Below are 14,681 nucleotides of genomic sequence, written 5' to 3'. Positions count from 1 at the left end.
TGATGCAAGTGTACATTAACCTTTGATGTAATAATATACACACACTAAAATATATACTCTTTACTCTTTTACTTGTTTCAGTCATTTGACTGCGGCTATGCTGGAGCACCGCCTTTAGTCGAGCAAATCCGCCCCAGGGCTTATTCTTTGTAAGCCCAGTACTAAGTTACGGGGACGTAAACACACCAGCATCAGTTGTCAAGCAATGCTAGAGGGACAAACACAGACACACAAACATATATATATATATATATATATATATATATATACATATATACGACGGGCTCCTTTCAGTTTCCGTCTACCAAATCCACTCACAACGCTTTGGTTTGCCCGGGGCTATAGCAGAAGACACTTGCCCAAGATGCCACGCAGTGGGTGAAAAGTACCTGTCAAAACAGAGATAGACCAATTTATGTGGGTGCCCTATTCCAGACCTCTGTCAAATGGCAGACTGACAAATAAACCTTTACCGAAAAGGATTTTGCCATGGTTTTCGAGGGCTTAGTGCAAAAAAAAAAAAGAAGAAAAAAAGGGGCTAAAATCGGTCTGGGGCTGGGTAGAGAAGGGATTGAGGTGAAACAAAATGTATTTTCAAATATTCATTTTTTCCTAAAAAGACACCCCTACCTCAGACATTTACAAGGCAAAGGTGACGAAGAGGATTTGGAAAGCTTCCTCTCAAAATAAATACAATCTAACCCTTGTGGAGATCCTGATCTGAAACTCTGCCAATGAAATAGCCATTTTCCTTCTAATGTAATGTTAATTTATTCACATTATTTTGAATGATTTCATCTTAAAATCAAACATTTTTGTTTTCATCTTTTACAGGTTTGACGAGTGCAAAAGGTTATCGTATCCACCAAAATGGTAAATGGATTAACAAAACTTCTTCCCCTTTTAAACTAGACATTACCTGGATCTTTTCCGTTTGACCGGCAGTTTTTAAAAATAATTTCCACGTAACTAAACACTTTTAAACTTCGTATACTGGTAGAATGTGTTTATAAAACATCTTTTCTCTTGGCTTTATCGAGAAAATTCTATAATTGTAAGATATTTGTTGTTGTTTTCCCTTCAATTTCTGCAATTTCAACCAATCAATGACGTCTATTGAGGCGAAAACATTCTGTGCCGTATGAATATGTCCCTCGTTTAAGAAACAGATTGAGTTTATTTACATTTCTGAAGAAGAAAAGATACCCTTTCCCCCACCCCTAAAACAGATTGAAATGCAATAGATCGATACTAGGGTCATAATTATGGGTGACAATTTCATATGACACCGCTAGAAAAAACTGCCGTTCAAACCGAAAAGATCCCATTACCTTTTCAGTTCTGTCTTCTATTTCTTTCTCTTAATTCAAAGCTTTTAGTCACTATTTTGCTTTTGGTTTCTTTAAAGTTTTTATTCTGACCATCGAGAAGGGCTAAAGAGCCAGAAATACACATTGGGGAAACACTAGAGCAGTGGGTTTTAACCAGGGTCAAGATGGCTTGTGGGGGTACTTATAAAATGGCCACCTTCAATCTTGCCATGGATCCAACAAACCACAGCATTGTGGCAGGCTCCTTTGCAGGCATTGGCAAGGTTTCGATTGCTTCATGACCTTCCTAACACTGACCCCTTTACAAAGTGTGGTGGGTGCATTTTTTTATTATTGCACCACCACTGAATTGGTTTCCATTTCTCTGGGATTATGATTGTCTTTCTAAAGAGGATTAGGGTTATCATGTTTATCCTCCGTCATTCAAGGTCCACGTTCCATGCTGGCATCATTGAATCCTTTTCGGACCCTATCATTTTACAGTGCCCTGGAGCCTTTTTTTGCACATAACTGGCCCCTAGTGAAGTCACTAAATAACGGGAAAAGGCAAAGGAAGAGGAAGGAAACAAACCTTTACTGAAGAGCATAGTAGAGAAGGAGATGGCCTTATGTCAGGTGTTGAGAGGTATACCAGGTATGATAGATAGACAGGTGAGCTGGCAGAATCGTTAGCACCCTGGGTGAAAGGCTTACCGGTATTTCGTCTGCCGTTACGTTGTGAGTTCAAATCCCGCCGAGGTCGACTTTGCCTTTCATCCTTTCGGGATCGATAAATTAAGTACCAGTTACGCACTGGGGTCGATGTAATCGACTTAATACCTATGTCTGTCCTTGTTTGTTTCCTCTATGTTTAGCCCCTTGTGGGTACTAAAGAAATAGGTATTTCGTCTGCCGTTATGTTGTGAGTTCAAATTCCGCCGAGGTCGACTTTGCCTTTCATCCTTTCGGGATCGATAAATTAAGTACCAGTTACGCACTGGGGTCGATGTAATCGACTTAATACCTACGTCTGTCCTTGTTTGTCTCCTCTATGTTTAGCCCCTTGTGGACAATAAAGAAATATATATATTATCATTTGTTTCCAGTTCACTGTGTAAAACATGTCCAGGGGTCGATATAATCCACTTAATCCATTTGTCTGTCCTCATTTAGCCCCTTATGGGTAGTAAAGAAAGGGTATGATAGAAGGACAGGAACCCGTGTCTTACTGTAGTGACCCTGCATTATATAAGGGTGGGCGGGAGTGAGTGGATAGGGACATGGTTTAATCAGGGGTACACCCATGTCTGATGAAGTTATGTTCCAGTAAACATAAATCTCATTAAATTAAAACTCATTAGGCTGAGTGTAATAAGATGTCTAATTTCTTTTGATGGTCTCTATTGCACATTTTCCCTTTTAATTTCCAGGGGCAAAAACTATTAACCCTTTAGCGTTCAGATTAATGTAATCCTTTTTTATTCTCAATGTTTTGGATTAATCATGGATTATCTCATAGCTTTGAGATTTCAATGATGTGATGCTTTATTTCCAGAATGACATTGTAGGTTAGATGGGAGAGGTCAGATATGGCTAGTTTGAACATCAGACAAGTAGAGTACTTGGATCTGATATCACTAGGCACCATCCGAGCGTGATCGTTGCCAGAGCAGCCAACTGGCTCTGTGCCAGTGGTACGTAAAAGGGCACCATTCGAGCGTGATCTTTACCAATGTCGCCTTACTGGCACCTGTGTCGGTGGCACGTGTAAAAAGATTCGAGCAAGGTCTTTGCCAGATAATGTTCCTTCAAAATATACAAAAAATTCAGGTCACCCGGCCGACTAGCTCTCTTGCTTCATTGAAGCACTCAGCCAGTTCCAGGCAAGACCACAATTCCCGATCCTGCACAGATCGCTATCCCATAGGACCTCCGCAGCCACCTGCGAAGGCCACTCAGGGTCCTCCGTGCAGGACCAAAGTCCCTCCCATTGGCCTCTCCTTTTCATTTTTCTTATCTCATTTTCAATGGTTCCTCCTTTGTGGAAGAGGACCACACATTTATCCTCCGGCGGCACGCCCGCCTGAGGAGGCTTGGAAGACGCCGTCCGCGTGTTACAATCCGCCGCCGGCATTCCGTTTCTCTTTTTTCTTTTTTTTCCCTGGGCCGCGGGAGGGTGAGGTTCCTGTGGTGTACACAACGGGTCCTCTTTTTCTCCCGCAGCTCCCGGGGTCTTTCGGTGGGTCACCATTGTTGCCTGCCTTTCTTTTACGTTTTGAGGATGTAACAACCTCCTCATCACTCTTCTGTTTCTCCCCCACTCTCCAACTACTTATCACACAGCCACTCATGCGCCTATATATATATATATATATATATAAACAATGGGCTTCTTTCAGTTTCCATCTATCAAATCCACTCACAAGGCTTTGGTTGGCCTGAGGCTACAGTAGAAGACACTTGCCCAAGGTGCCACGCAGTGGGACTGAACCCGGAACCATGTGGTTGGTAAACAAGCTACTTACCACACAGCCACTCCTGCACCTATATATATATATACATATAAACAATGGGCTTCTTTCAGTTTCCATCTATCAAATCCACTCACAAGGCTTTGGTCGGCCTGAGGCTACAGTAGAAGACACTTGCCCAAGGTGCCACGCAGTGGGACTGAACCCGGAACCATGTGGTTGGTAAACAAGCTACTTACCACACAGCCACTCCGGCACCTATATATATATATATATAAACAATGGGCTTCTTTCAGTTTCCATCTATCAAATCCACTCAAGAGCCTTTGAAACACACAAGTGTGTATGTATATATATACACACACACACACAATGGGCTTCTTTCAATTTCCATCTAGAAAATCCACTCACAAGCCTGATGCTGTAGTAGAAGACACTTTCCCAAGGTGCTCTGCAGTGGGACTGAACCCAAAACCGTATGATTGAAACGCAAACTTCTTAACTGATTTCTTTATTTCAGCACCTGCTGTTCTCAATAGAAAGCTCATCCTTACGATAACAACACCCGATATGAAACGACCGGTGGTTTGGAAGTGCGGCTATTATAAATATCAATGTAACATGATATGCGCTGATGGCCCTAACTATAAAGTGAGACATACTGGAGATACCGCCATACTTTGGATCAGAAAAATAACTAAGAATTGTTCGACTTGGAAATTTGAAGATGGCAACCATAATGTTGGAAAAATTGATTTGGAGATAAAGAGTAAGGAAATGATTTATAATAATTTCTTTATTAACCACAGAGGGCTAACACAAAGCAAAACATTCGGGAGGGTCCAGTGTGGGTTTTAGCATGTAAAAAGTCATACAAAGAATAAAAGAAAGTCAAAGTAAGATCCCTGATAGTTTGGGGACTTTCAAGGGCTACACGTAAAGAAAGCCCACAAAATCCATGGTCCCCCTGACCACCAAGGTGGATGCCCTCTCCCAGTCTTTCCTCTCCAATATACAGGTACACTCTGAGAGAAGGCCCATTCACTCAGGTAATGCTCACCCACCTTTCAACAAACTGCTTGGAAGCCAGCACTTACCTCTCCACCCTGATTTTCCTCTTCAAGTGAAACCTGAAAAAGTTTATTAGGGTTTTGACAAAATGGCAATTGCTGGTCTTCAGCGCTTTCAGACATGTCCATCACACGATCCCTTTTGCAATGGCAACTAGTCACACAGGGAGAAAGCCCAAAAAATCCATGGTCCCCCTGACCACCAGGGTGGATACCCTCTCCCAGTCTTTTCTCTCCAATATACAGGTACACTCTGAGAGAAGGCCCATTCACTCAGGTAATGCTCACCTCTCTCACCCACCTTTCAACAAACTGCTTGGAAGCCAGCACTTACCTCTCCACCCTGATTTTGCTCTTCAAGTGAAACCTGATAAAGTTTATTAGGGTTTTGACAAAATGGCAGTTGCTGGTCTTCAGCGCTTTCAGACATGTCCATCACATGATCCCTTTTGCAATGGCAACTAGTTACACAGGGAGAAAGCCCACAAAATCCATGGTACCCCTGACCACCAGGGTGGATGCCCTCTCCCAGTCTACAGGTGCACACTCAGGCAACGCTCACCTCTCTCACCCATCTTCAGCCCTTTCAGACATGTCCATCACACGATCCCTTTTGCAATGGCAACTAGTCACACAGGGAGAAAGCCCACAAAATCCATGGTCTCCCTGACCACCAGGGTGGATGCCCTCTCCCAGTCTACAGGTGCACACTCAGGCAACGCTCACCTCTCTCACCCATCTATCAAGAAACTGCAATGGAAGCCAGCACTTCCACCTTACTTTTCTCTTTATCCTTATTTGTCTCTTCTTCAAACCTGAAAAAGATTATTTGAGCTTCAACAAAAGGACAACTGCTGGTCATCAGCCCTTTCAGACATGTCTACCACATGATCCCTTTTGCAATGGCAACTAGTCACACAGGGAGAAAGCCCACAAAATCCATGGTCCCCCTGACCACCAGGGTGGATGCCCTCTCCCAGTCTACAGGTGCACACTCAGGCAACGCTCACCTCTCTCACCCATCTATCAAGAAACTGCAATGGAAGCCAGCACTTCCACCCTTATTTTTCTCTTTATCCTTATTAATTAACATTAACATGATATTTTGATGAAAGGTTTTAATTTAGCTCACTTTAAATTAGGGAATTTTCACTATGGAAACAAGGGCAGTCTTGAGCAAGTTGATATGAAGAGTGTATATAAATGATATGTTTTATTGTTTATCTTTGTGTGTGATATGACACCAATATCTGTGGCATATGATGATATCACATTGAAATCTTTTGCAGGTGGAGCACACGGAACCAGCAGCCTCAGAAACAAGTCCATCCTTGTCATTGGGATGATAACTGCCGTCATCATTTAAATATTTTAAGAAATACCAGTAATAATCTCAGGTGCTGGAAGGACACTCCTTTGATATTTAGTCCAGTGCTATGTGGGTAGGAAGCAAGCATTTTACCACATAACCATGCCTGCCACCTATAATTAATAAATAAGAAATTTTATAAATTTGATTTTGATGTACACCAGCCTTGTTATAAACTTTTACTGTTTAAATTACTGCCACTCGATTTATGCTGTCAGCGTCATCGTCGAATCAACATCCAGGTTTCTAAAACCCGGAAGCTGAAAGAAGCCCGCCATGCGTCTGTGTTTGTCCGCCCCAACATCGCTTGACAACCGGTGCTGGTGTGTTTACGTTCCCGTAACAAAGAATAAGTTCTGGGGTCGATTTGATCGACTAAAGGCGGTGCTCCAAATGACTGAAACAAGTAAAAGAGTATATATATATATCTCTTACTTGTTTCAGTCATTTGACTGCGGCCATGCTGGAGCACCGCCTTTAGTCAAGCAACTCGACCCCGAGACTCATTCTCTGTAAGCTCAGTACTTATTCTATCAGTCTCTTTTGCCGAACCGCTAAGTGACAGGGACGCGTAACACCAGCATCGGTTGTCAAGCAATGCTAGGGGGACAAACACAGACACACAAACGCACACATACATACATATATATATACACATGTACGACAGGCTTCTTTCAGTTCCGTCTACCAAATCCACTCACAAGGCTTGGTCGGCCCGACGCTATAGCAGAAGACACTTGCCCAAGATGCCACGCAGTGGGACTGAACCGGAACTATGTGGTTGGTAAACAAGTACTTACTACACAGCCACTCCTGTGCCTATATACGATGGGCTTCTTTCAGTTTCCGTCTACAAAATCCACTCACAAGGCTTTGGTCGGCCCGAGGCTATAGTAGAAGACACTTGCCCAAGGTGCCAAGCAGTGGGACTGAACCCGGAACCATGTGGTTGGTAAGCAAGCTACTTACCACACGGCCACTCCTGCGCCTATAATTTCTTTAGGTGTGTGTTTTCCCCTACCCCCATTCCTACCGTCACTTGTCAAGCTGTGTTAGTATGTTTATATACCCATGATCTTGACCGATAAAATAAATGCCAGCTTACAAAGAATAAGTCCTGGGATTGATTTCTCCAACTGATCCCATTGTTCAAGAAGTCTCCCTCCTGCTGTTCACCCAAGCGTCAAGACATCAACAGCAGATGCCACATCATCATTGCCACACTGGTGGCATTTCCATACTGGTTCTCAGGCAAGTGGTTGTTTTTTCTTTTTTGTTTATGTTGGAGGAACAGATGAAGGGCCAAACCATTAGGGGCTAGACTTCCTTTTCTACCTCAACCCTGCTTTATCTCTTTTACTCTTTTACTTGTTTCAGTCATTTGACTGCGGCCATGCTGGAGCACCGCCTTTAGTCGAGCAAATCGATCCCAGGTCTTTTCTTTGTAAGCCCAGTACTTATTCTATCGGTCTCTTTTGCCGAACCGCTTAGTTACGGGGACGTAAACACACCAGCATCGGTTGTCATGCAATGTAGGGGGACGCCAACACAGACACACAAACATATACCATACGTATACATATATACGACGGGCTTCTTTCAGTTTCCGTTTACCAAATCCACTCACAAGACTTTGGTCGGCCCGAGGCTATAGTAGAAGACACTTGCCCAAGGTGCCACGCAGTGGGACTGAACCCGGAACCATGTGGTTGGTAAGCAAGCTGCATACCACACAGCCACTCCTGCACCTATATACATATACGACGGGCTTCTTTCAGTTTCCGTTTACCAAATCCACTCACAAGACTTTGGTCAGCCCAAGGCTATAGTAGAAGACACTTGCCCAAGGTCCCACGCAGTGGGACTGAACCCGGAACCATGTGGTTGGTAAGCAAGCTACTTACCACACAGCCACTCCTACGCCTTTATTTATTTATTTTTTACAGAAACCCCTTTTCGGGTACGGTGATTACGAAGCTGGAAAAAAAAAAAAAGGCAAAATTCAGCATCTCAAAATTTCATTCCTCGACTAAATAATACCAGTTATGCACTGGGGTCGTTGTAATCGAATCCGTTTGTCTATCTTTGTTTAGCCCCTTGTGGGTAGTAAAGAAATAGGTATTTCGTCTGTCGTAACGTTCTGAGTTCAAATTCGCCGAGGTCGACTTTGCCTTTCATGCTTTCAGGGTTGATAAATTAAGTACCAGTTACGCACTGGGGTCGATGTAATCGACTTAATACCTACGTCTGTCCTTGTTGTCTCTCTGTGTTTAACCCCTTGGGGTAGTAAAGAAATAGGTATTTCGTCTGCCGTTACGTTGTGAGTTCAAATTCCGCCGAGGTCGACTTGCCTTTCATGCTTTCAGGGTTGATAAATAAGTACCAGTTACGCACTGGGGTCGATGTAATCGACTTAATACCTACGTCTGTCCTTGTTTGTCCTCTCTGTGTTTAACCCCTTGTGGGTAGTAAAGAAATAGGTATTTCGTCTGCCGTTACGTTGTGAGTTCAAATTCCGCCGAGGTCGACTTTGCCTTTCATGCTTTCAGGGTTGATAAATTAAGTACCAGTTACGCACTGGGTCGAGTAATCGACTAATACCTACGTCTGTCCTTGTTTGTCCTCTCTGTGTTTAACCCTTGTGGGTAGTAAAGAAATAGGTATTTCGTCTGCCGTACGTTGTGAGTTCAAATTCCGCCGAGGTCGACTTTGCCTTTCATGCTTCAGGGTTGATAAATTAAGTACCAGTTACGCACTGGGGTCGATGTAATCGACTTAATACCTACGTCTGTCCTTGTTTGTCCTCTCTGTGTTTAACCCCTTGTGGGTAGTAAAGAAATAGGTATTCGTCTGCCGTTACGTTGTGAGTTCAAATTCCGCCGAGGTCGACTTTGCCTTTCATGCTTCAGGGTTGAAAATAAGTACCAGTTACGCACTGGGGTCGATGTAATCGACTTAATACCTACGTCTGTCCTTGTTGTCCTCTCTGTGTTTAACCCCTTGTGGGTAGTAAAGAAATAGGTATTTCGTCTGCCGTTACGTTGTGAGTTCAATTCCGCCGAGGTCGACTTTGCCTTTCATGCTTTCAGGGTTGATAAATTAAGTACCAGTTACGCACTGGGGTCGATGTAATCGACTTAATACCTACGTCTGTCCTTGTTTGTCCTCTCTGTGTGTAACCCCTTGTGGGTAGTAAAGAAATAGGTATTTCGTCTGCCGTTACGTTGTGAGTTCAAATTCCGCCGAGGTCGACTTTGCCTTTCATCCTTTCGGGGTCGATAAATTAAGTACCAGTTACGCACTGGATCGATATAATCGACTTAAACCGTTTGGTGTCTTGTTTGTCCTCTCTGTGTTTAACCCCTTGTGGGTAGTAAAGAAATAGGTATTTCGTCTGTCGTAACGTTCTGAGTTCAAATTTTGGGCGTTGTGCCAGTAGAGTAGAAAAGAACTTTAACGAACAAGCACACACACACAACCCATAAGCTATTTCTCCTCCTCATCCCATTTAGCAGCTATTACGGATGTAACGAAAATATCCGAGTGAATTGTCGAGTCGTCACAGAAACAACGGAGTTCTTGTTATGATTTTGGCGAGACAAAACGAAGGAACACGCCCCAAAGTTTCAAACTCTTTTGTTAAAAATAACAATTAGCAATTAATTAAAGAACAAACAAAAAAAAAACCAGATTGGTGAAAAGAAAGCAGCTCGGATAACGGACAGAGTCAACAACTATTGAAAAGGTTGGAAGAGGCAAAGAAAACTTTAGGAAAAATAGGTAATTAGCGGAAACTTTAACGGTGAGTGTGTTAAATAACAAAGCACCTTGCTTCAGCACGAACTCGCATGAAAATCCTGCAAACCGAACCCCAAAACGAAATGCATGTATGTATGTGTGTATGTACGTATGTATGTACGTATGTGTGTATGTATGTATGTATGTATGTGTGTGTGTATGTATGTATGTATGTGTGTATATGTGTGTATGTGCGTATGTATGTATGCATGTACGTACGTATGGAACGTAAGTATGTATGTAAGTATGTATGTATGTAAGTATGTAAGTATGTATGTATGTATGTATGTATAGTATGTACGTACGTATGGAACGTAAGTATGTATGTAAGTATGTGTGTGTATGTATGTATGTATGTGTGTGTGTATGTATGTATGTGTGTGTATGTATGTATGTATGTATGCATGCATGCATGCATGTATGTATGTGTGTATGTACGTATGTATGTATGTATGTATGTATGTATGTATGTGTGTATGTATGTATGTATGTGTGTATATATGTGTGTATGTGCGTATTGTGTATGTATGTGTGTGGTGTATCTATGTATGTATGTATGTTCATATGTATGTATGTATGTAAGTATCTATGTATGTGCGTATGTACGTAAGTATGTATGTATGTATGTGTGGTATGTATGTATGTATGTATGTATGTACGTACGTATGGAACGTAAGTATGCATGTAAGTATGTGTGTATGTGTGTATGTATGTATGTAAGCATTTTATTTGAAAAAACAAAAAAAAAGTCAGTGTTTTGGCTGATGTCACTCACATAAGTCGGGTGTTGAATGATACAGATTGTAGATGATGACGTTGGCATCCTTTTTGTGTCTCGGGAGACAATGGAGTTGCGCATAAATAATCTAGTCTAGCTTTTACATTTCATGTCCTCATATATATATCCTCTGTGGCTGCGTAGTCCTATCTGGACAAACACTCCTTCGGTACTACTTGAGAACAGTAGTCCAGGTGCGCGCACTCACGTAGTCAGGCATCCGCGCTAGCTAGTCGTGACTAGTCGATCCTACAACGACTAACCTAGCTAAGTAAATAAAACACAAAATAAATATTTGGCGATCCTTCGGTATAAGTACACACGTGACTTTGTTTACATTTCTGAAGATAAAAGAAACCCTTTTCTCCCACCCCTAACCCTAACCCTAAGACAAACCCCCCATATATAAAAAAAAACACTTTCTTGAAATGTATCTGGTACTTATACCGAAGTTATGCCAAATTTTTTTGCGCAAAGTAAATAATTTTTGTTTAACAAAGTAAATAAAACACACAAAAAAAAGTAATTTTTTGGAGTGGTAAGTTGCTTGTTACCAACCAAATGGTTCCGGGTTCAGTCTCACGCGTGGCACCTTGGACAAGTGTCTTCTACTATAGCCTCGGGCCGACCAAAGCCTTGTGAGTGGACTTGGTAGACAGAAACTGAAAGAAGCCCGTCGTATATATAATATATAAGCCCGTCGTATATATATATATATATAAGCCCGTCGTATATATATATATATATATATATATATATATCTATATATACGACGGGCTTCTTTCAGTTTCCGTCTACAAAATCCACTCACAAGGCTTGGTCGGCTCGAGGCTATAGTAGAAGACACTTGTCCAAGGTGCCACGCAGTGGGACTGAACCCGGAACCATGTGGTTCGTAAACAAGCTACTTACCACACAGCCACACATATGTGTGTTGTGCGTGTGTGTTTGTGTGTCTGTGTTTGTCTCCCTAGCATTGCTTGACAACCGATGCTGGTGTGTTATGTCCCCGTCACTTAGCGGTTGGCAAAAGAGACCGATTGAATAAGTACTGGGCTTACAAAGAATAAGTCCCGGGGTCGATTTGCTCGACTAAAGGCGGTGCTCCAGCATGGCCGCAGTCGAATGACTAAAAAAAAAGTAAAAGAGTAGAAGAGAGAGTAACGTGGAAAATGCCATGTTCTAGAACCGCGATTTCCGCTGTAATAAGAAAGAAAAAATCAGGGATTTGGCTGCTATTTCAGGTCACATGGCGAGATGTAAACGGAACCCTTCCCTCCTTTAATTTAGGGTTTTGGTGTTAGGTTACGGAAAATAAAAGTGAAAATGAAAACAAACAGCACAGCTCCTTCCATGACTTTAGGAAACATTTTTTCACGCTTAGAGTGCTGAAGCATGGAACAAACTGCCGGCATCAGTTGTTAGTTGTCGGATCACTGCATCCTTCAAAACTTCCATGCTTCCTGAGATTCGCCAACACCACACCTGAGCTTCTCCCCTCCATACACACAAGCAAGCATCTATCTGACTCATACACTGTTCACTCCCCAGACATTGTACATTACTTGCAAATGCTTTATACGCACTTTTGACAAGTTGTGGGGGCACCTGAGCACTGTATACAATAATTTCATTATTATTAATACACACACACACACACACACACACATATATATATATATATATATATATATATACATTCATATATGATTTATACGCACTTTTGACAAGTTGTGGTGCACCTGAGCACTGTATACAATAATTTCATTATTTATTAATACACACACACACACACACATATATATAATAATAATAATTGTGTACAGTGCTCAGGTGCACTACAACTCATCTAAAGTGTATATATAATCAGGTGTAGTTTCGGCGGATTTCGGAAAGCATGAGGGCCTTAAAGGATGCAGTGTCATGGCAGTCAACAACTGATGCAGGCAGTTTATTCCATGCTTCAGCAACTCTGAGCGTGAAAAAATGTTTCCGAAAGTCATGGGAGCTGTATTGTTTTCTGACTTTGTAGGCATGTCCACGTGTGTTAGACACATGGAGATCAAAAAGGTGGTCAGTGTTGTTGTTGGTGAGGTGGTTGATAACTTTGTGGGTGTTTACCAAGTCCGTCGCCAAACGCCGGAGCTTCAGTGAATCCATGCCCAGGGAAGGCGCTCAGAATATGGTAGGTGTCTGATGGAGGGTATGCGTTTGGTTGCACGTCTCTGGACAGATTCCAGGAGGTCAATGTTCTGTGCAAGATAGGGGTTCCAAACTGATGATGCGAATTCCAAGTGTGGTCGTACCATAGCTGTATACAGTTTTAAATAGATGGCTGGAGAGCGGCTAACAAAAGACCTGCTGAGTGATGCCAAGACACCCTCGGCCTTCCTGACAATCTTAGAGATATGCTTTGACCAACGCAAATCACTGCTGACAGTGATGCCTAGGTCACGTTCGCAAGAGGATTTCTTGATATCAGTGTTGTGGAGGGAGTAAGTGAACGCAGGGTTTTTCTCCCAAAATGCATGGTGGTACACTTGTCCACAGCCAGTTTCAGTTGCCAGTCTGTGATCCATTGCTGCATTGTGTCTAGGTCTGATTGCAGGAAAGAGTTGTAGACATCAGGATCTGTCCTCTTGATTTCAAGGTACATCTGCAATCATATATGCTTTATACGCACTTTTGACAAGTTGTGGTGCACCTGAGCACTGTATACAATAATTTCACTATTATTTATTTATGAAGAAATTGGAAGAGGAGGGAGGACAAAAACGTCTTTCCGAAAATAGCTGAAAAAACCCTAAAAGCAGTAGAAATGCCCGAACGATGGTGGTGCTGTCATGAAATAAACATGCTTCAGATAGATTCGTTTATTTATTCATACAAACGTAATTGAGATAAAATAGGTCCATAAATAACAGTGACAAACGAAATGTATACACCGCCGGAAGTCGACAAAGAACCGCAGTAATTTTATTCACGTCATTGATTGGTTAAAATTACCGAAATACACCAACTTTAAAACGAAATAACTTCGAAAATACAAATTTTTCTCAACAACACTCAGAGTAAAAGATGTTTTATACGACACATTCTACCGAATCGGATCGGATCGGATCGATGGAAAGGTTCCGTTTATATGAGTCATCTCATCAATTGTCTCTCTTTAACACTTTCATTTTCGTATTTCTCCCGTGATATCTTGAAAATTTGTGGACGATTTCAGGCGAGCGATTCCCTAAACTAGGTTTTCACACCCGGAAAAACGGTAAACAACGTTTGATTTTTCTGTATGAAGGACAAATACATAATGTAATTAAAATCTTATCAAATTTATGAAGAAAAAATTGCGTATTATTAAGCGAAATTTCTCTGACACATCAGAGAGTTAAGATTATATTTATGAAAGTGAAACTAAAGCATTTAATTTTTAGTATCATCCGTTAAGATTACGGACGTTCGACGATAATAATGATGATGACGATGACTCTTAATTAGATATCTACTATTGTTTGCTTGTGTGAAATTAGTGGAACTGAAATATTTTTGTTGTTTTTCAGGTTTAGAAAATTATTTTCACAGATCATGGACATTCTAAAGTTCTGTTTGTCTGCATTATTTTGTAAGTTTTTATTATTCTTTTTCTTCATAATTCACTCTTGTTAATTACCCCTATACAGGTGGACACAAATCTGAAATACGTCCTACATCAATTGGGTTTTCTCTGTTTTGATGGGGACTTTTCAAATGGGTTTTTTTCATAACACACTTAAGCCTTTCGTCACTGTATTTATTTTGAGATGCTCTGTGTTTCTTTCAATTATTTTAAATATTACAAAGAATTTAGTAAAATAACTTAGTCATCATTCAGCTAGTGTTAGG

General features: G+C 41.5%; 1 protein-coding gene across 19 annotated transcripts in view; it reads left to right on the top strand.

Moving 5' to 3' along the window:
* Positions 1 to 14,681, top strand: part of LOC115225115 — a 396,737-nt gene that overhangs the window by 1,198 nt on the left and 380,858 nt on the right. For 11 of the 19 annotated variants that reach the window (XM_036514032.1, XM_036514031.1, XM_036514044.1 and 8 more), the window contains exons 2-3: positions 835 to 873; positions 4,302 to 4,550. In XM_036514032.1, coding sequence (XP_036369925.1) covers positions 835 to 873; positions 4,302 to 4,550 — 288 coding nt within the window. Of the gene's footprint in view, positions 1 to 834; positions 874 to 4,301; positions 4,551 to 9,825; positions 10,023 to 13,812; positions 14,068 to 14,359; positions 14,422 to 14,681 lie in introns of those variants that run through there. The other 8 variants (XM_036514049.1, XM_036514029.1, XM_036514050.1 and 5 more) reach the window with 7 other exon arrangements.

The sequence above is a fragment of the Octopus sinensis genome, linkage group LG27 (assembly GCF_006345805.1).
Source record: "Octopus sinensis linkage group LG27, ASM634580v1, whole genome shotgun sequence".
Lineage (NCBI taxonomy): Eukaryota > Metazoa > Mollusca > Cephalopoda > Octopoda > Octopodidae > Octopus > Octopus sinensis.
Note: the sequence above shows the minus strand (reverse complement) of the source record. Positions and strands in the feature narration are given on the sequence as shown.